General features: G+C 40.5%; 1 protein-coding gene across 10 annotated transcripts in view; it reads left to right on the top strand.

Annotated features, from left to right (window-relative positions):
- TASP1 (taspase 1) overlaps window positions 1-22793 on the top strand; it is a 105850-nt gene that overhangs the window by 27386 nt on the left and 55671 nt on the right. For 2 of the 10 annotated variants that reach the window (XM_052687415.1, XM_052687346.1), the window contains exons 1-6: window positions 4017-4332; window positions 4748-4965; window positions 6114-6181; window positions 8013-8081; window positions 14743-14863; window positions 16264-16348. In XM_052687415.1, coding sequence (XP_052543375.1) covers window positions 4821-4965; window positions 6114-6181; window positions 8013-8081; window positions 14743-14863; window positions 16264-16348 — 488 coding nt within the window. In that variant the 5' untranslated portion in view covers window positions 4017-4332; window positions 4748-4820. Of the gene's footprint in view, window positions 1-3605; window positions 3710-4005; window positions 4333-4747; window positions 4966-6113; window positions 6182-8012; window positions 8082-14742; window positions 14864-16263; window positions 16349-22793 lie in introns of those variants that run through there. The other 8 variants (XM_052687353.1, XM_052687374.1, XM_052687394.1 and 5 more) reach the window with 8 other exon arrangements.

Genomic DNA, 22793 nt, shown 5'->3' with positions numbered 1-22793 from the left:
TTGGAAGGGACCACTGATGGCCATCTCATTCACCTCCCCTGAATGGAAGCACCTACACTAGATGCAGGTGCTCAGAGCCCTGAAACCTCTCCGCTTGACATTCTTATTCAGAATAAACTAACACGGCAAATAAGATCCTTTTCAATAGGAAATAAAACTAGAAGTGTACATTTCAAAACTCAAAGTGCAAGAAGAAATCTGAGATGATGAACAAGACCAAAACCAGGAACAGGTGGAAATGTAAAAAGAATAAAGGAAGCCTTTCATTTCAAATATGTATGCTGAGGAATGATTTATAGAACAAGATCACCTTCTTGTTGGAGTAGCACTGAAAATCTAGAGGAAAAACAAGGATCAGAAATAAAGAAGAAATAAGGAATATTTAGCCAGTTTGGAAATAGGCACCAGTGGCAAGGAAGAACTTCAGTTAACTAGAAACATCACAAAACAAGCAGAGTGGACATCTGGATTTGAAACACCGTTCTCCTGGAGAGGAAGGCAGGACTGACAACACTTCTAGCTTCCCCACTAAGGGAAGAAGGGTTCTATGATCATTCTGCTCATCCATCAGTCTGCCAGCATACCTTTATTAATTTGAACCTGTTGGCCAACTTCAAGGAGATTTGACAATACTAAGGTCAAAATCTGTGTAGCTCACAATCAGTCAGGTGTTGTGGCACCTCTTAGCTGCAAGAAAGGACCACTGGGTGTAGAAAACTGGAAGCAAAAGGTGCATAGGACCTTATAGAGGATGTAAAGATGAATGCCTAAAGTGGAACTGAAGCTTTGTTTAGCCCTGCAGTCCATCTTTGGCAGGGTCAACGCTTTGTGAGGTAACACTCCTAATGAGTATTAACCCATGGTTTAAGACTACATACAAGGGTCAAATGCTTATGGAACATCCTTCTTCTCTTCCTCACGTGCCTTCAAGTGATACAGTGATTACTCAGAATAGATATAGTCATGGCCAAATTGCATGAATATATAGGTCTGCTTAGGGACTCTTGAAGTGTAAGCTTTGACTTGTTTTTTTCCTTAGGCTCTCCAGGGAAATTACGTGATATAATCTGATCATCTGTTTTGCTTGCTTTTCCATCTCTTAAGCATCTACTTGCCTTACATTTTAAGCAATTTTTAGTCCTTGTGCTTCATCTCTCTCTGTTGCTCAAAAAATGCCTGTAACAATATATGTAGTATGTTGGACATTGGCAATGACAAGAAGTGGCCTTGAAGGAAAGGCTTCTAGACTTTCCAAGTTAGAAAATGCCCTTTGCCTGCAAGTTGAATACTAGTACTTGTTTTTTACTTAGACAAAGAGTTACAAAAAATATTGGGAAAAAAATAATAAGGGAATTAGTAACTTTATTTTGGAGACTTCAGAACAACACAGAAAGAAACTTTTGGGATTTTTCCTTCTGAAAATAAAGCTATAGTTTTGTAGCTAATAAAGTAATTCCTTTTGCTTCATGTTACACACTGTTTCTAGTCTTCAAAAGCTTTTAAATTGCACTGTTAACTGCAAGGGCAAAACAGTTACGCTTTAAGCTCCCTGTGTTCTCCCACCAATTTAGTAAAGCTGTATTGCATTGAAAAAAAAAGTGTGATTGACTTGGCTCTGCATTTTTCTTAGTTTTGCTAATAAAACAGATGATGTATTGGCAGGGTTTTGAATGGTACATCTTGTGCTGAGTACTGAATATTAGCAGAATGGCTGCACGTTGTTGGGGGCTATGGTTTTTCTGTTGCTTTGTATTTGTTTGGGTTTATTTTAGATTTGGTTTGGTTTTGATTGTCTTCTGTTTTGGAGCCACGTGAAGATATTCTTCTTTCATCTGGAAAATTCTGAGATCAGTAATAGTCAGAATAATCAATAATAATTGGAAAGATCAATCTGATTGGTGAGTAAATTGGCTAAATTCCACTGAAATTAAGGGAGTTATTCCAGACTACAGTACCAGGCAGTCTGTGATCAAAAGCATTTCTATTAAATGAGTGGATCTGCTGTTTCCAGTAGAAGAATATCAAAACTGTTCAAAAAATTAACTGTAAAATTAGCTATATATATATATATATTAAATGTCTTTTGGTCCAGTTGAGCTTGATTAGAGAGAAGAGCATGACTGAAAAATTATTTTTGGTTGCCAACAGCTGGCTCAGTGCTGAAGTGTGGCTAAAATAGAATAAAATGTGTTAATAGTTCATAGTTATATCCAAGAGATGTGCATTTATATAACTAAGGACACCACTTACCCAAGAGTGTGGTCAGACAAAGAAACTATTAAAAGTATAAACTGCAGTTGGTAAAATATTCATGAGCTTCTTTCTTCACTTGTTGTCTTCTCCAAATGGGGCTTTTTTTTAGCATCTTTTATCTGTTTTCTGTCAGGCACAGGTGTAGGAGTAATTAGAAAGGCCAGGCTTTTTCATGCTATTGTTTGTGAGTACTGAATAATGAGAAAGGACAGATGTTATGCATGGTGTAATGTGCTTCCTTAAGGCACCCGCTTAAAGATCGGCTAACATAGAAGGATATTTAACTTCAAATAATGCTTTGTGAGGGAAAAAAAAGCACTGTGTTGCAAATCTAATCCAAATCAGTCATGTAAGGGGAAGAGATTGCTCAATTCACGATGACACTGATTTCGCTGTGTAAAACCTAAAAACATCTTGCCGTCACTGTCTAATATAGGGCACTTGATGAGACTGAAATTCTGCTGCTAAAATCATCCAACTGTAAAAAAGCAAAGCAAAGCAAAACAACCAACCCTTGAAAAAGAGCATCCAGATTTTGTTATGCACCTTGCTTACAGCTCCTCAACTACATAACACTAACAGTTTTTGGCATGGGATGACGACTTAGGTTTGTCGCTGTTTTCTCCTGCTTACTGTGTTTTGTGGCTGTTTTCAGTACATTGTCTTCTGCCTTTCTCTGTTGTCGAGGAGGAAGAGAAAAGGAATGAGAAGTTCGTTAATGTAATACTGAGCTGCCGGGGTGTGGAGAGGTGGGGGTCGGCCTTTTCTCCCAGGGAGCAGTGATAGGATGAGAGGGAATGGCCTCAAGCTGAGCCAGGGGAGGTTCAGGTTGGATACAGGGAAAAGTCTATTCTCGGGAAGTGGCCATGCTTCCGAACGGGCTGCCAGAGGCGGCAGAGGTGTCCCAGCACAAGGCCCGCACCTCACGTGCCTCTGCAGAGGCCGAAGGCGGGCCGGGGGAGAAGCCGAGGAGCACGAGAGCTGCCTGGCACGACTGCCGACAGAAACGCACAGAATCAGTGAATTTCATTTCATTATATTGCAGGTGGCCATCAGGAGCCGCTTTGGCCGATGTGCCTGAGGGGGCGGCTATGACAAACCAGCCCTAAGGAAAGGCGGCAGGGGGAGCGGTAGGAGCAAGGCTTCCTGCCTCCGGGGAACACGAGGCGCCTCGCCGCCATTTCCGCTCCGAGCGGCGCGGCGGGCAGCGGCAGGGTGCCTGGGGCCGGATCACCGGCCGCACCTCCGCGCCCCGCCGTTGGCGCCCTCGTGACGGAGGGCGGGACTTTCCCGCTCCACCCACCTATCGGCCGCTTCCCCTACGCGACGCTACTTCCGGTCGCCTGGCCCGCCGCGCCCAATGGGAGGGAGGCAGCGGGGCGGGACGCCTCATCCTCACCGAGGCAACGGTCGGGCGGACGGTTCCGGGTGTGCGCGAGGCTGACGGCGTCGGCGGGTGAGTGCTGCGCGCCTGGGTCCGCCCTGCCCCGCCTTAGCCCGCCGATCCCCGCCTCCTGTCGGCCCGGCCTCTCCCGCCTGCCCGCTCTCCCCCGTCCCTTTCCTCGTTCCCCCGATCCTCCGCTGTTGGCGGCGGGGCGGTAACGGCCGCGCGGGCGGCTGCTCTCCGCGCGCCTCCGGCGGGGCGGGCTTCCCGGTGACGTCACCCCCGCGCGGCGGCCCCGCCCCTCTGCGCGTTGCCACGGCGACGGCGGGATGGCGGCGGGCCCGTGGCCCTCGGGTATCACCGGGCCAGGACCCGAGGCGACGGTCGTGCCGGGGTTCCTCGCTTCGTCCTTCCGGGAATTTTCCCCAATAAAAGTTTCTTTTGCCTGTTATTCGTGTGCTGCGCTTGGGTGGAAATAGTGCTAGCCGCTTATATGACTGCTGGCTCTGTGTTAACACGCAGTTTCTACCTCTTAATGTAACGGCATCACGCAGATGGATGCGGTGTATGGCTTCAGGGCAGCGAGTTGTGCAGGTCACGCATAAAACTCTTGTGTAAACGTTTTGGCTTTTGCTGGCATTGTAGTAGTGCTGCTTAGGATCTTCAGCATCAGCTGGGATCTTCGCTCTAAAGAGGTATCGGTTCCTAACCACTGGGTTAGGAACTAATTAATCTTGCTGGGTTTTAATAGGTTTTAATGTTAAACAAAAGGAGACCGTGGAGAGCAGCTTTTTCTCTGTTGTGGGCAAGCTTTGGATCAGCTAATCTCTAAAGTTGTCTGGGAAGTTGGCTAGGTTGAAGTTAAGTCTCTTCCCAGAAGCCTGCAGTTTGGGTTCAACTTGCATCACCTACTTTTTCAACTGAATTGGTTGTCTTAAGTTGCGTGAAGACTGCTGACTAGGGAAGAGAGAGAACTTAGAAGCCTTTCTTTTAGCAGACGTGTGCTCTTTCATTCCAACCTGTCTCCCAGAAATTCTTGCTGATGTTGGTTTACGTGAAATATGTCTGTTGGAAATCAGTATCCAACGTATGCATGTGATTTGGTTTTAGGATGACTCTACTCCAGAATTTCTTTTTGAATGGAAGCATGCTCTTTTCCAGTAGAAGATGTTGATCCTAATGTATGATCATGGAGAAGGGGATAAGCTCCGTAGAAGTGTTACCTTCCAAATCATCTCAGGTTACAGCTGTAAAAGTGGTGGTCAAAGAGCCCGAAACAAAGCAGACCCAAAGAGGGAAACGAGTGGGATTTGTGCTTGTTCATGCAGGTAAGGTGTAGAGGTATAACAGCTGGAACTGCAATAGTCTGTACACACACTAAAGATCAACTGAAGTATCATATTGGCTTTCGTCTATTAGTATGTTAATGAAGTGGCATGAACTTTGGATATAAATATATAAGTAGAGAGTTTGATTGCATTGACTGCAGAAACTAGTACTAAAAATGTGATTTTGGATGTTCTGAATGATGCATATCTATATCATTATGCATATTTGCTCTCTACAGAAAAGAAAATCCTTAAATTTGACAGTTAGTAGAGCTTATCTGGGTTGATAGTGAAAGATTTTCATATTCTATTTAAGAGTGAATTGAATTGATCGATATCTTGCTCTTTACTGTGTTATTTTACTGGTTTAAATTCCTTATTTTTTTTTACTGGTAGTGTTTAAACTAGTTTCATCAATTTCTTGTAGCTGGCTTTTAATAAAGGTGAGGAAATGAAGTTGAGATAAATACAAATAACGTAATACAATTTTTTTTTTAATAAAAAAAACAAAACAAAACAAAATGAAATCTAAAAATCAGTGTACTAAACTTGTCAGCTATTTTTCTGATAACGTATTTAGTCACATAGGAGCCTGATGAATTTGAAATAGGGGACAGTGACAAAAAGCAGCAGAGTGGTTGGATGCAGCAGGATAGAATAAGATGAAAAAAACCTGGTCTTTGTTTCATGAACCTCTCCTAGCTGTAGAGTACAGAGCTCTGAAAATGCAGTGCATACAGGAGAAAATGAACACAATGGTAACTGACCAACTTGTCATTCTGCAGGGAAAGGAAAAATGGAGTTTTCCTTAAAACCAAACCTTTTTTTTTTGCTGCACACTGATTTCAAATAAATAAAATAGCTGTGCTGGTCTCTAAGAATGCACTAATCTGTAATCTCTTGGAGAGTGTTCATAGGAGCAGATTATATGATTTAAATGTGTGTACTCGTGTGTGTGAGCTCAGTCCCCTGTATTTTATTGAGTCTACTTGAATGCATAATGTTGTCAGTTTCTAATATGAAAAAGGAGTGCCAACGTAATCCCGAGTAAGGATGTCTCTTCTCTGCCGGTGTCATAATTCTTGCTGCTGTTTGTAGCCAATAGTTTGATAAGAGGTATAATCTCTTTTCCTTTTCCCTAACTGTAGGTGCAGGTTATCATTCTGAATCCAAAGCTAAAGAATACAAGCATGTGTGCAAAAGAGCCTGCCAGAAGGTATGTCTTGCCAGCTCCGTAGTCCTGCAGTGGGCATGTAAGAAGTGTATTTGGGAGCTCTGTCTCTTTGGTATGAATAGACATACCTCTGTTTAGCTGCTGTGACTGAATGTATTTCTAGAGGAAAAAAAGGAGTAGCAACAGCTAACATGGCTACTATTCAGACTTGGTAGAGTGCATGGAGGTGCAGCAACATTGTCATTTGTGGTGGCAAATACCACACACCAAAGAAAAAGGAACTGGGGAACAGTTCGTAATTCACAGGGTGTTCATAAGAGTTTCCTGTGGCTCTGGGATTTCTGGAGTTGAATGTAGTGCCTGGATCTTTCTTCGTCAGTGTCCAGTCTTTTTGGAATTTATTTTGACTAGCATCCAAATTGCTCAATAAATACAAGAATTTATAGAATTGCTTTTTTTTGATGGCTCTTAACTTGTTAATGGGAGGGGAGGTAAGAAGGACAGAAAAAACAAAAAACAAATGACCAAAGAAACAAATTAAGTTTCCAAAGCTGTAAAAGAAGCAATGAGAAGATTTTAATTTCCATTGAAATATATATTTTAATCTCTTCTTAGAACTTAGCTTTGGAGTTGGCAGCTTCTATGTGCTAGGAGCTGAATGAGAAGCTGGAAGACTTATCTCCAAAACTTCTAATGCCTTTTTCTTTCTCCAGAGAGAGCATGCTGGGGCGTCTGGCAGGCCTTTCAGAAGTGCTTCTCAGACTTGGAGTCTAATAATTATTAACACTTCATCTTGCAGTTCTGTGTCTCAATCCTAATACCAATGTAATTTTGTAATGAGAAACTTGAAGAATCATCCAAACTTAACATCAGCTTCCTTAAAATTGTGCACTAGCCCTGATGATACTAATTTTCCAGCTAATTATGTGTGAGATGAGGTTGTTTGCTGTTGAATGCAAGTCTAATTGGAGATTCTGTTTGGTTCCTTAAGTTCAGTAGCCAACATTAATTACTTGTATGAAGAGCAAACAGTCGCAGGTTTGTTTTTCTTCTAAAGATGCAGCCACAGTTGTTGTCAGGTGGTTCCCTGAGATAACTTGAATGTAAGGTCTTACCAATCTGGATCTGGGAAACAATACTGTGTATATATATAATATATATATACACAGTATTTTATATATATATATATATATATATATATATATATACACATTATATATATATATATGTATATATATATATATATATATACATATTATATATATAATATATATATATACACAGTATTATATATATATATATACTGTGTGTATATATATATATACACAGTATTGTTTCCCAGATATATATATATATATATACACATACTATATATAAATAATACATACATACTATAATATAAAAAATAGGCTCTAGAATTATTTGTGTGTGTGTTTGAATGTGGATGCACGTATATAATCTGGAGATAACACTCTCTTATATGATTTGTTTCATGCGTCGGCTTCTAGGTGAGGTTGATAATGTTCAATTTCTTGACAGTTGCCATATATAGTATTAGAGACTGTTGTTGAATCTTGGAAGGAAAATTAGGAACTCTCTGACTGAATCATGTTTAAGGATGCAGTTATAAGAACATATTTTGCTACAGATTTGATCCTGCAAAAATCTGTTACTAAATGCAGCGTTGGAATATCTGATTTTTAAAAAGGCATCAGATCTATCCTCATGTGGAACATGCCAGCTTGTTTTTATGTCCTCTTAGATCTAATCCTAATTTAATGAATATTCTCTTTCTACAGATCTAGGAAAACATAGGACTTAGCTGCAGAATATTAGAATTTCCTAATAATCAATAGAAAATTCTGTTTTACAGGCTATCGAAAAGCTACAGGCTGGTGCTCTTGCAACAGATGCAGTGACTGCAGCACTTATAGAACTGGAGGTACGAATTTCTGACTTTAGTGAAGGGTCCCTTATGAAGGAAAATGGGAGTTAAGCTAAAAGAATTTCTGAGATGTAAATGGGGAAGCTTAGTAACAGGCTTGTTCCAGGTCTGCTAATCTCACATGGCAGTAATGACTGAAAAAGCAATTCTTTTTCAACTGTTAGCAGTCATTTTTCCTCTCCAACTTTACTAGTAAAGAAGGAAGGCAAAGTAAACATTGTGCTGTAAAAATGTGGTGTTGAAATTTATCGGCATATTCTCAGAAGATTAGCAGTGGATTTGCTTACACATGTTTGGAAAGTGTTAATTAATGTACTTGATAGGGTTAGCTTAAGGCAGGCAGTATGTGCTTTAGTATGTGGTAGGCGTGCTGACTAGGTGCCAAAACTTCAGTCATACTTTTAACTTGGCGAGCTTCTTGGCTTTAAACAGTAATTGTGGTCTCCACTGAACTGTTCAAAAATGCTTTCATGTGCTATCTTAAACATTAAAGTAGATCTAGATGAGAGAAAAATATATCTCTGTGTATATCTATGCGTTATAGAAACATAGAATCATAGAATCATTAGAGTTGGAGGGAGCCTTTAAATGTCATCTAGTCCTGCAATGAACAGGGACACCACAGCTAGGTCAGGTTGCCCAGGGCCCAATCCAGCCTCGCCTTGAAAATCACCAGGGATGGGGCATCAACCACATCTCCAGGCAGCCTGTTCCACTGCCTCACCACCCTCACTGTAAAAGACCTTTTCCTTATATCCAACCGAAATCTACCCTCTTGAAGCCATTTCCCCTTGTTCTGTCACCACAGGCCATGCTGATGAGTCTGTCCCCTCCTTTCCTGTAGCTCCCCTTTAGATACTGAAAGGCCGTTCTCAGGTCACCTTGGAGCTTTCTCTTCTCCAGGCTGACCAGCCCCAACTCTCTCAGCCTGTCCTTGTAGGAGAGGTGTTCCATCTGTTGAATCATTTTTGGGGCCCTCCTCTGGATGTGCTTCTGCAGGTCCACGTCTCTCATGCTGAGGACTGGACATCTGTATGCAATAATCCAGGTGAATTCTCACCAGTACAGAGTAGAGGGACAGGATCACCTCTCTTGGCCTGCTGGCCACCCTTCTTTTGATACAGCCTAGGGTACAGTTGGCTTTCTGGGATGTGAGGGCACATTGCTGGCTAATGTCCAGCTTGTCAGTACCCCCAGCTCTTTACCGGCAGGGCTGCACTCAATCCTTTCATCCTCCAGCTAGTATTGGTAGTGAGGATTGCTTTGACCCAGGTGCAAGATTTTGCATTTGGATTTGTTGAACCTCATGAGGTTCTCCTGGCCCTCTGCTTGAGCCTCTGTAGGTGCCGTCTGGATGGCATCCTGTCCATCTGGTGTGTTGACCGCACCCCACAGCTTGGTGTCATCAGTGAACTTGCTGAGGGTGCACTTGACCCCACTGTCAGTATCATCGATGATGTTAAGGAGTATTGGTCCCCTGTGAGGCGCCCCTTGTCACCAGTCTCCATCCAGACATTGAGCCGTTGTCCACCACTCTATGGACTTGATCCTGCAGCAGTTCTTCGTTCATTGAACAGTCCACCCATCAAATCCATATCTTTCCAATCTAGAGAGAAGGATGTTGTGGGGTATCGTGTCAAAGGCCTTACTGAGCTCCAATAGATGACATCAGTGGCTCTTCCCTTGTCCATTGGCGCAGTGACGCCATCATCCAAAGCCACTAGGTTGGTCAAGCAGGATTTGCCCTTGGTGAAACTATGCTGGTTCTTCTATCTCTCCATATCTTCCGTGTGCCGTAGCATAGCTTCCACAATCTTTTCTGGCACAAGAGATGAGACAGATAGGATGGTAGTTCCCAAGGTCATCTTTATTACTCTTCTTAATAATGGATATGATGTTGCCTTTTTTCCAGTCACCAGACGCTTCACCTGATTACCATGCCTTTTCAAGTATCATTTGGTGTGGCTTGGCAACTACATCAGCTAATTCCCTCAGCACTCTGGGATGCATTTCCTCGGGACCCATGGATTTGTGAATGTTCAGTTTCCTCAGGTGGTCACAAACCTGATCTTCTCTTAAAGTGGGAGGAACATTGTTTCCTTAGTCCCTCCTACCAAACATTTGAGAGCTGTGTGACAAGAAGTTATCAGAGAAGATGACTGAGAAGAAAGGTTTTTAAGTATCTCAGTCTTCTTGTCTGTTGTTAGCAGCCTGCCTTCATAAGTCACTAGGGGGAGTATGCCCTCCTGGACTTTCCGTTTCTGGGTGAAGTACCTGTAGAAGCCTTTCTTGTTCTTCTTGGCATCCCTTGCCAGGCTTAGTTCAAACCTTGACATTCCTGACCCCGTCCTTACGCAGCCCAGCAGCTTTTTTATACTCTTCCTACAGTACCTGCCCCTTTTTCTACTGCTTGTATGTTTTCTTCTTGCTCACCAGTTTGACCAGCAGGTCCTGGTTCAGCCATGCCAATCTCCTGCCTTCCTTTCCTGACTTGCTGCACCTGGGGATGGAGAGCTCCTGCGCACTGAGGAAAGCTTCCTTAAAAATCTGCCAGCTTTCCTACACATCTTTGCCCATGAGAACAGTTTCCCATGGTGTTTTGTTGACCCACTTTCTGAAGAGCTGGAAGTCAACTTTACTAGAATATAATGTCCTAATTTTCACTCTGGAGCATGAACTCAACCATAGCATGGTTACTACCAGCCTCCAATCCTGATGTGTGAGTCAGTTCACTTGCATCGGTGAGCAACAGGTCCAGTACTGCATCCCCTCTGGTGAGAACTTCTTTTACTTGACTCAGGAAGTTATCCTCAATGCATTTCAGGAGCCTCTTGGATTGCCTACAGCTCACCCTGCTACTTTTCCAGCGGATGTCTGGGTGATTAAGGCCCCCAGCAGGATGAGTGCTTGCAATCGCAACGCCTTCTGTATCTGGAGGTATAAGGCCTCACTGACAGGCTCCACTTGATCGGGTGGCCTGTAGCAGGGCTCCCTTTGCTGCCTCAGGCTTTAAATGTCACCCATAGGCTTTCGACTTGCTCATGAAAATCAATCTTATAAATCGCATACATGAATAAGCTAACAGAATCTGCTCTTGTTCTGCAAGATTCTTTTGTGATGAGGCTCCCACCTCTGTGGAAAACATTTTCTCTTTTGTGCTGTAGTTTTTATCATATTCCTGAGCTACATAAAAGAAAACACATTTTAAGAAACTTGGCTGAACAGCTGTACGTCTCCTTTCAGCTGTGCCTAGGGTAAATTATTTTCTGGTTTTGCTTTCCCCCGAGAGAACCTTCTTTTGCTGTAGTATATTGAAATATTCTGAAGTGACATCTGTATGATGTTATGGCTGTAAGATGAAATTAAAGCATATTTAGAGAATTAATCTGATCGGCAAACTTTTTCTCCTTTTCAGTCTTGCCTGCTATTCTGGTGATGCCTGCCATCATTCTACCGTCTGTTTTTATAATTGTCCTAGGTGGTATTTGGTTGATATAGAACACAGTACAGTGAATTTATCTGAAATATTTAATCACTTTTACATTTTGTTAGAATTTTTAATGCTATATTCCAAAACTCTGTAGCCTTTGAAAGACACACGCATCTTTTCATGGAAATACTGAAAAAGATGATTTTTTTCCCTCAGTTCCGCTCAATTACACAACTCCTATTACACAGAATTTCATCTAATCCAAGAGGCATCACTTCAAAGACTTAGAGAGGCGCAAGACTTGCTCTTGATCTTTTATGAGCAAGCTGACAGTTTACTTGCGGTATGCTGTCTGTTTTTTGTTTTATTTTTGCAGGCTCCAAATGTAGAGTGAGCAGCCTTTCTTTGTTGGACTTTATGAATCTCAAGTGAAATAGGGAATAGATGAAGGTATAATTAATGCTAATAGTTGTTAGAGCAAAAAGTAGATTACTTGTGCAAAGCAACTTGAATGCCTGACCCAGAATACTGTTAAAATAATGGTGCTGGTTTGCATGAGCATCAGCTGTATTTCGTAAGTTGAATAAAAGCAGTTATGTTTTCTAGTTTGTGAACTCTGTCAATGCAGAGAAATAAATGAACATGTTTCTTCTTTCAGCTTTTGATAATCAAATAGTTCTGGACAAGGTGCTTCATAAGGCTCATCATTTACACTGTCTGCTTGATCTCAGAGCTGTATTCACGATCCCAGAACCGTTTGTTTTTATGCTTTTGCTGTCTGCCACCATATGAAGTCTGAATTCCTCTCGAAACATAAAGGGATTTGGGCAGATATTTCTTTTCTTTTAAAAGCTGCAGTTTACAACAGAACCACATGCTGATTGAATTTACAGCTGGCTAGAGGAACAATGTGCAGTTTCAAGCTTTTCTTTGAGTGCGGAGCACTTCAGAGGTTCTAATGTTCAGGTATTGGAAGCAAGAACAAAGTTTGTTGTAGATGAAAATTTTCAACTTTCTCTTAGTGCAGCCTAAGTTTATTCATACTGTGTGTTCATTGCTTGGCTCTTCCATCTGTCTTCTGTGGAACATTCTTTGTGAGTATCATTTAAATTGGGGATCGATGTGATTATGGAAAGTGGTTATCGCATTTTGAGTTTGGGTATCCTTGCTCATAAAGTTGCTCTATTTGCATTTTTTGTTATGTCTCAGTCAAAGGAATGGAAAGCAAAATTTGCAATGAGATAATTTGTCTCTCGTTTGTTGTTTTTTTAATATTAATTTTAGAGTAAATAAGATTTCAAAATATGGAATCTTAATCCCAAGTGTATGCATTTGAAGCTGAAAGCACAAGGGCAGCAGCATTGTTGTAGTAAGGCAGTCACCATAGATGAACTTCAAATGAATGTTGAACTGGAAGTTGTTAATTCTAGTTAAAGACTTTGCTGTTTGATGTTTTGCAGCAGAGTGACTAACGGTAGATTACGACAAAAGTGTTCTTGAAAAACATTTTAACTGGTTTGATTAAAAGAGACCTGACTCACCCTAGTAGACTGTTACTTCTTGTTACTGAATTCCCACAGAAGAATTTTATAATAACAGTGTGTAGAAAGAAATGCCAGTAGGCTTTGAAATCCTTTTAGAAGTTGCAAATAAACCTTGACCAAAACTGTATCAAAGATGGATGGGATGCTCTTTAATGCATGTCAAAAACAGAGCAGTTTAACTATTTGTCTAGATGTAATTCTGGATTATTCGTATTGAGCAACTTTTTCAAGCTTTCCCCATTAACCACAGCTTTAGTACGCCTGTATTGCTGCCAGAACATTTTAAAATACATCTTGAAGGAAGAAGGGTTCTGAGTTGAAAACGATATCCTCAGTAGCGCTTAAGAGTTTTTATGAGATGAACTCGCATTTGAAAATGAAATTCTTGTTCCATGTCTTGATGCTTTGTATCGTCTCCTTACTACAGTTTTAGGTTGTAAGCTTGAGATACCTAAGTGATGGTGTAACTGCTGTAGTCTGGAGTTAGCAGTCGGCTAAACCTGCTGCTGCTTTGTGGTCTGCCACCTTTCCAAGGTCGGCATCTTGGCACGTGGGCAGCACGCGTCTGCACAAAGGTGTAATGTTAAATCCAACATGCAGCACTTCTTATTTGAGAAACTTGGATCAGTAAGAGCTACAGGCAGAGCTAATAAAAGGTGGCTTACTTTTTAACTAGGCACTTACTAAAAGTTGCTTGGTACTCTATGGGAAGTATGATTTGTTGTTTGAAAAACCTTCGTACCATGGTAACGATGGTGCTTATGTTAGTGTTTAAATAGAAATTTTGCACAGTGAAGCCTTGTTCATCTCATTTCCCCTCACTGCAACAAAGACATCGAGGCCCTGGAGTGGGTTCAGAGAAGGGCGACAAAGCCAGTGAGGGGTCTGGAGCACAGGCCTTATGAGGAGTGGCTGAAGGAGCTGGGACTGTTCAGTCTGGAGTAGAGGAGGCTCAGGGGAGACCTCATTGCTCTCTGTAATATGTGAAGGGAGGTTGTAGTGAGCTGGGAGTCAGCCTCTTCTCCAGCGTAACTGGTGATAGGACTAGAGGGAATGGCTTCAAGCTGTGCCAGGGGAGATTCAGGCTGGATGTTAGGAAATACTACTTGTCTGAAAGAGTGGTCAGGTGCTGGAATGAGCTGCCCAGGGAGGTGATGGAGTTCAAGGAATGTTTGGATTTTGTGTTGAGGGAAGTGGCTTAGTGAGAGCTATTGGTGATAGGTGGATGGCTGGACTGGATGATCTTGAAGGTCTTTTCCAACCTTGGTGATTCTGTGTGCAAGGCTGTAATCATAGGCTTATGATTTTAACAAAACATACGGTTCTGTTTGCTCCTGTGTCATACTTGAGAGTGTCAGAGGTAAACTGTGGTCTCTGTGGAAGAGATATTTGCTCGTTTTGTAAGGCTTTTACTTACAAATAAGTGATTATCTGAAATCATTGTGTGATTGTGATTTATATTAGCACATTATTACTCTTGAGATGTATCACACAGAAGGTTTCCATCGTAGTAATTTAAAATAAACATAGCAAATTGCTCTTTTCTGATGTTGCTGTGGCATATTTAAAGTACTGCAGCAAGAATGTACACTGTAACACATCACTGTCATCATATTAATTATGCAGAGGTTTTGATAAAATTTGATCTGATTGTGGCCTCACGGTGCTTTGTTTATATTTTCAGGATTCTCCTTTTACAAATGCAGGAATGGGTTCTAACTTAAACCTTCTGGGTGAGATAGAATGTGATGCCAGCATAATGGATGGGAAGTCATTGAATTTTGGAGCAGTTGGCGCACTGAGCGGTATGTTAACTATGTGTTATAAAGCTAGCTACTGATTGAAGTGCAAAGACTAATTTTGTTCTTTTTTGTGAAGTTTTTGGAGGGAATGCCATTGTAGCCCCACTTCATGAATTCTTCCCTCTGTAAACAAACAAAAGGGAGAGGGAGGCATCCTCCCGTCCTGAAATACTGCTTAGTGATGTTGCAGTGCACTGTTTTAGTTCACTGGTAGTCCTTTGCAGAATGATGAATTTGCATGATGAAGAATTCATTCACTCAGGGGGTGTGAGTTTTCTCAGAGGGCTTTGAAGAATTGTAAGCTTATAGTAAGATGCATATATATAAAATACAAGCATTCAGATGACAGTATTTGTTTTTGTTACCAGGCTCCTTGAAGAATTTACTGTTACATAATTCAGTCATAGAATCTCTTAGCTTAATTGGTCAAATTGAAGTACTGAAGAACTAAGGTTTCCTTTGCAGTGTTACAAAGGTGCACAGCCTCTAAACTAGGGCTGCTTTTTATTCTTGCAGCTTCTGATCTGTCAAGCTGTTTGCCCCGACATAAAATTCCTCTGTAGTATAGTTTTTTTCATTATAATCCTCTCATGGGATCAATAACATTTGGATTTCTAATTTGTTAAACTATTACAAGGCTACATGAGCATGCATATAGCACTTATTTAATCTGAGAATTAATGTGCCTTTCTTTTTTTTTTTTTCTTTTGCCAAGCTTTACCTTTCAGTACAAAACAGTCCAAAGCAGGGATCCTTGAACTTCTGTCATAAGTACTTGAGAGCCTTAACTGTTACTCTGGAATACTATTGAATAGCTTTTCTGAAAACGTTTCAACCTTTGTTCTTTATCCTAGGATAGTTCTAAACTGTGTTAATAACTTCCTCATGTAGATATAGATCTAAAATAAATAGTAAAATTAAGTGTTTCAAGGCTTACTTGTTACGAAATGTATCCTTCCAACCATGGAGAAGGAGGAAATGAGGGAGTGAGAAAAAGCTAAGCCTGAATCCTATAATCCCTGTTCTGGCCAGATAGATCCAAACAAAGCTTTTTCCATCTTGAAAAATTAATACTCATAAAACATCTTTGGTCTGTAGAACACCACTGCTTTAATTCTGAGATTTCTGTGGTAGGGAGTCACTCCTAATATTTCAATACCCTTCTTTCTTTAAAAAACAAAACCAAATGTTGATTAGAAAGTCTTGCTACCACTGATAGGCCACGAGAAGGAACAACTGATTTAACGTTATTAAGCTGAAAAATAGCATCGCAATGTGTCTCTTACTGAATTACTGAAGCACTGGAAATGAAAGGAAGCTGACTTCCATTGCCAAAATGAACCCCACAGTACTGCGTGGAAAATATTTTAATGGTTTGTTCCCGTTTTTTGCTGATTTTTCAGGAATCAAGAATCCAGTTTCAGTTGCAAATAGATTGTTGTGTGAAGGGCAGAAAGGAAAACTCTCTGCTGGCAGAATTCCACCTTGGTAATTGCTTTGTTCTGCTTGACTTTACTTTAGTCTTATATCTGTACTGCATGCAATATTTGAAGGCTTTGTCTTATCCAACGGAGGTTTGTGCTGTTTTACATTACATCCTTTTGAAAAGAAGCAACGTTTTCTTCTCAGATCTTGAAACTCAGTGTGCCTTCGATGCAGCTGTGAGTAGAACTGTTGTGGATAGATAGAGATATCACCTTGTGGGGTTTTGTGTCAAGCTGACTGCTTCTAAAGTTATGTCATGCCGAATGAATGATTAATGTTAATAAATATCTAAAGGGAGGAAGGATGCAGATGGATGAGGTCAGGTTCTTCTTGGCAGTATATGGCGATAGGACAAGGAGCAGTGACCTAAAACTTGGACACGGGAAGTTCCGTACAAACATGCAGAAGAACTTGTTTGTAATAAGGGTGGCAGAGCACTGGAATGGTTGCCCAGAGAGGTTGTGGAGTCTCCATCTGTGGAGATATTCAAGGCATGGCTGGATGCCTCCTGTGCGACCTGTTGGAGGGTACCTGCTTTAGCAGGAGGGTTGGACTTGAGGATCTCTTGAGTTCCCTTCCAACCCTGCAATTCTGTGATTCTGTGTGAATCCTTAAGTTTTTGTTATATCGTTTTGAAAAATCTCTAAATGCAGCAAAATTAAAATAAATACATAAACTAAACTGGCTTTGTGCCTTTATTTTGAAACTAAATTGTGGAAATACGCAGTGTTTAGTTAAAAACTATTTTAAATATAAACTTGTTAGCATGTATGACAACACTGAAAATGTGCTTTATTGAGACTGATGTAAGTTTGAAAGAGGAAACTGTTAAATGCATAAGAACTTTAAATATTGTTGTATCAGATTTGGAAAGTGTCCAAGTGTCCAAGAACTGTGTTGGAACTGACTAATCTTGGAAGCATCTTATTTTTGTTAGCAGTTCAAATCAACCAGCAGGAAGCTTGAACTTAAGCCGTTGCCGCAGTTATACCTATTGGGGAAATTTGCTGCTGTTTGCTGAGAGATTGCAGTATTTGCAGATGTATTAAGTCAGCACTTACGTTGTTTGAAATATGTATATTTGATTTAGAAATTTTACTGTTCATACTTCTTTCTGTAGAAGTGTCCCCATAGTCAGTCTACATCTGGATAGTCTGGTATTCCAGTTTATACACTGAGGAAAAGAATTATTGCAGTGTCCATAATACTGCAAAGGTAGGTCATAGAGTGAAAAAAGTACCCCAAAACCAACACACCAACAAGCAGATTTTGCATTTTTGTTTTCTTTATTAAAGGAAGAGGAATCATAGTTAGTGAGAACTTCTTTTTCAGAGAAGTTTACCAAGGGATATGAACTTAAATATTAGTTGCTGCCAGTGGCTTATTTCTTCAGATATCTGGAAAAAGCTAGGGCTTATCCAGTTACATTAAAGAGGGTGTCAAAGGAGGTTGTTGTGGTTTTGGTTCTGTTTGCTTCCCTCCCTTCCCTACTTCCCTCCCCTTCTCTTCCTTTCCTTTCATTCGTGTTCCAGAACTAGAAGCAAGCATTTGTGTTTTACTTTTGTCTGTAATTGTGGCAGGGAAGAGCACCTAGGATAGTTGTGTCCTATTTTAGCGTGTTTTCTGTAACTTCATGACCTAGTTTATGTTTGTAGCTATTATTTTTAAAATAACTGAATGAAACATAAACTGTATCCCCTCATCTCAAAGGACGAGACAAAATCTTTCAAACACTGTTTTAGCACCGTCTTGGCTAACAGGCGCTTCATAAGACAAGGGAGTTAAAGCTCTCTAAGTGTGAAGTGAACTGTTGACTTCAGAGCCAACGTTTTGGGCCTTATTTACCCTATATGTATTTTCATTTCTTCTCTGTTTTGAATTTGGAACATGTATCTTAGTAGAAAAAAAGGTAGCTAGCTTGGAAACAATCTGTAGCACTGTAATGCTTTAATAGATGCTCCTGTATGTTCAGGGCATCGCAAGTTTGGAATGGATCTTATGTTCATTGTAGGTGATGATTGTTGACAATTTCATGCCTTGCCTTTTTGGCAGGGTTTGGTGTAACATATTTTTGATCTGGGAGTGAAATACATTGCTGCGCAAGCTGAAAAAATATGTCATCAAGTAGCAAGAAACAGCTGCATTATTGTCATTCCTCCCAAGAGTTAGGGTTTTAATAACTGATTTTTATTTGTAAAGATGTGGAAGTTTCATCTTTTTTTTCATGGGCAAATACTGTGGTGGGGAGTCTTTTAAAGAAACTGCAAAGCCTAAGAATCCATCTTGCTAATTAAACCTGTTGGTATAGACAGCTTCTGTAGCACCATCTAACTTAGCTTAATGTTTTCTCACCAGAATGTTTGGCACGGGACCACGTGAGAGAAATTCTCTGACTGTGAGATTAGTGACAGTGGCACTGTGGAGAGTCTTGTCTGCTAAAAGAACAGCTGGAGACAGTTAGTTTGGCCTGCTTACCACCATTCAGCACCCATTTGTATAGGGACAATTCAAAATGGTACTTCTCTGATTTTCAGTAATTTTAGTGAGTGTGAACGAGTTTATTCTGAGATGGTAGGTTCATTGGGAAGGAGTCACCAGGTGTCCTGATTGCTATATGTATGTAGTTTACTGTGAATTGCTCTGTAGTGTGGGTTATTCTGGAACAGTATCTCCTCTTCTGGTTTAAAACACAGTCCTACTGTGCAAATTAAAATTCAAACATAGAGAATTCCCACACATAAGCATGCATTTGTTGAAGCTGTTCTAAGGTCCTGGAACCTTCTCTCACAGTTTATTCAGACTGACGCTGTCAGGATGTTCTCTACCTCTGTATGAAGGAGTAGAAAATACCAAACTCTTCAGTGTTACATGTTATCCTGTAAGGCATTCTTGATCATTGTATGACTTAGAACACAATTACAGTTGCTTGGTTACGTATTGGGTGGATCATTGGGAGTGGTCTTTGGTCCCAGAATAATGGATTAGTTGCTTTCTAGTAACAGCTTTAAAGTTTTCTTCTATTTCATATGTTTCTTAAAGGCAGAAAAGCTTATTTAGAACTGCTTGCTCATACTTCAGCTATGTAAGAATTGCAAGATGGTACAAATAGACCTAACCATCTTACTTTTTTAGAACTCCTTGATACTATTGATTTCAAAGTACATGTTAGTGTCCCTTTTTTCAGTATTAATATTAATCTTTACGAGAAAGAATCCCATGTTCTCCCCCTTTGGTTACTGCAGCATTTTGCAATCATTTTATTCTCGTCACATGTAGTGCCACAGATGGGATATGTGTAACTTGCAGGATATGAGTAACTTGCAGGGAGGAGCATAGTCAAGAAAGTGCCAGGGTTGAAGACTTGTACCAATTTTTATCTCTGATCTGTATCTTCTGTGTAAGAGTGATTTCAGAGTGATAGCTGCATTTTAGAATAAACATTACAAAATGAGTTTGTTATGTTTAGGATCACCTTCATCTTTAGTAAACCTAACTTTCTACTGTTGCTTCTATTCAGCTCAGTGTAGCTTGTCTTCATACAGCCCATATTAAGGGCTGCTCTTTACATCAAATAGGCATCAGGATAACCACGTTCTTGTGAAAACTTGCTTAGAAGGGCCATTTTTAGAGTAATTTTCTATTTTCAATTAATTTGCTCTGCTTTTCCTGTATTTAGAAAGCAGATCTGAACACCACCTTCTTGTTGGGGAGAACTTTTTCAACTTCTTTGTGTTTTGAGCTTGTAACAACTACAGAGTACTCATCTTTCTTACAGATGGATGAAATGAACTTTTATCTCGTTTGTGTAGAACCAACTTTCAGAGCAGCAAAGCCATTCATCTTTTTGATTGTTTTTTCCTTTGGAAAATTGTATTTTGAACTGGTCTAAAAGCTTTTGAGACTTGGTGGGGCTTTGGCTGCTTTGTATAGCCCACTGAATTTATTCTCGATTTTTCCTCTCCCCCAACTAATCAAGCTTGGTTGTTTTAAGTTTTATGAACTTGGCTGTTAAGTTTTATTTTTATGCCAGCTGTGAGTATTACCCGTTCATTCTTGCCTGCTGCAGTTCTTCTCCATGTTACATGGACATTTCCCATGGGCCTGCAGTAGTTCCCTAGTGCATGACTGCTGGTTCCCACCCTCACACCATCCTACCATCTGTGTCTGTTACAATTATTTGTGTTGCTTGTTTGGGTAATACAAAGATTGCTTAATCTTGTTCTGATTATAAATACTTGGCTACTTGGTGGATCTGAGTTCACACCGTATGTCCCATAGGATTCTCTTACCAAATGTCTCCATCAGTTTGGAGGATAGGGTACAGGTGGTACAGGTAACAACTACTGAGGTCTTGATTTTTTTATTATTCTAACTCTCTTGTGATTATGTTGTATTTTCAAGACATCTGAAATTGAATGATTAAAATAAAATTTAAAAAAAAGAGTGGGTGATTTCTGTGGTGAAAGGAGGCCTCAGTGAGATATCAGCAAGTGTTTGCTTCTCTAATGTAGCTATTCATTGGGATCAGAACTGGAAAGTATTTTGTGTCCACCTGGTATGAGGGAAATGAATCTGGGAATTATGGACACAAGTGTGAGCAGAATAAGAGTCACGTTACTTAAATGTTGGTGCATCTTCAACATTCTGGGGTGCTTCTTTTTGTACTCGGAATACTTGTGACTATTTATACATCTCTGAGTGTAAAACAAGCAATCGTGAGGTTTCAGGAAAATGAAAGGTTTCTGACTGATTTGTGCTATTTAAGCTATCATATATTAGACCCACAATATCTGATTGTAGTACTGGAGCACATCCAGTGGAGGGCCCCAAAAATGATCCCACAGATGGAACACCTCTCCTACAAGGACAGGCTGAGAGAGTTGGGGCTGGTCAGCCTGGAGAAGAGAAGGCTCCAAGGTGACCTGAGAACGGCCTTTCAGTATCTAAAGGGGAGCTACAGGAGAGGAGGGGACAGACTCATCAGCATGGTCTGTGGTGACAGAACAAGGGGAAATGGCTTCAAGAGGGTAGGTTTCGGTTGGATATAAGGAAGAAGTCTTTTACAATGAGGGTGGTGAGGCAGTGGAACAGGCTGCCTGGAGATGTGGTTGATGCCCCATCCCTGGTGACTTTCAAGGCGAGGCTGGATTGGGCCCTGGGCAGCCTGGCCTAGCTGTGGTGTCCCTATTCATTGCAGGGGAGTTGGACTAGATGAGCTTTAAAGGTCCCTTCCAACTCTAAGGGTTCTGTGATTCTCCTTTTTTCCACCTACACTTTTGCTCTGTGTAAATTACTTTACTGGACAGGAAACACTTGTTCACTTCTTGAGAGCGTGTAGTTGATGGGAAACTTTTTTTAATCAATGGAGACTGCTATTTACCGCAGTTTGGCTACAACTTATGTTTCTCTTGGATGCTACTGTGAGTGAGAGGTTGTTTCTTGATAATTACCTTATTTAAAAGGAGATATTTTCCAAGTACCCAGTAACTTGCTCTGCAGTATCTTGCAGCATGAAAAATATTCCTCCGGAGCTGTGCTAACAGTAGAAAGAAGTATGTGTTTAACAATTCAAATTCTTATCTAGAGAAGCTTATTTTTAAAAAACTTCTTTAATCAAAGACTGAAAACATCTCTTATGGTGGTTATGTCATAGGGAAGATGGAAAATAATGCTGCAAAATACTACATATTAAAAGCTGCAAGTGTCAGATACAATGCTATCAAGAAAACTTGCAACAGGAGTAATGCCAACAAGTTTTCTATAGCAGCACTGTTCTAGGGATTGATGGTATTATGGGGCCCAAGAGACTTCTGTGCAGCTTACATAACTTTGAGTCTCACTTTTGTAAATCAGGTGTTCCTCTAAAGCGTTTTGAAATTGCTGTGTGTCCTCAGTCTTTTCTTCTTGTAACCATTGTGTAGTTATGGTATTCTTGTTTCCAAAGGGAGATAGGAAGTAGAGATTAGAAATAATTGTTCTTTATTTTGTTGCTGCTGCTGTTGCTGTTTTTCATCAACTTTCTGAAGACATGTGATTTCCAACCACGTTCAATTTTCTGGGGAATCAGATTAATTTATCTAAAGGGAAATGGTATAAATAATTGAGGCATTTCTTTTTTCATAAAAGCTGCATATCTGTATCTTTTGCCACCATTCACTGTCACAACAGTGTATACTGTCTCACTGCTGTAAAATACTCAGTACTGACTACAGAATGACTTCTCAAATTTGTTTCTTTTTTCTACAAGTATGTTAAATACTCAGTGGAGTTGTCTCATTTGGAAATGCTTAATAAAACGCCATGAGATAGACTTTCATTTCTGAATCTAAATTAAGCTTATTTTTAGCTTGTCATATCTCTCAAAGTAATTCTTGATGTTCCAGTGGCATTGGCTAACTTCACTCTAACTTGCCATTCTCACTTCTTTCATCCCCGTGTTGTTAGTCTT

This window comes from Tympanuchus pallidicinctus, unplaced genomic scaffold, assembly GCF_026119805.1.
Source record: "Tympanuchus pallidicinctus isolate F22 unplaced genomic scaffold, pur_lepc_1.0 scaffold1, whole genome shotgun sequence".
In the NCBI taxonomy this organism is placed as follows: domain Eukaryota; kingdom Metazoa; phylum Chordata; class Aves; order Galliformes; family Phasianidae; genus Tympanuchus; species Tympanuchus pallidicinctus.
The sequence above is the reverse complement of the archived record's forward strand: the minus strand, read 5'-3'. Positions and strand labels throughout refer to the sequence as shown.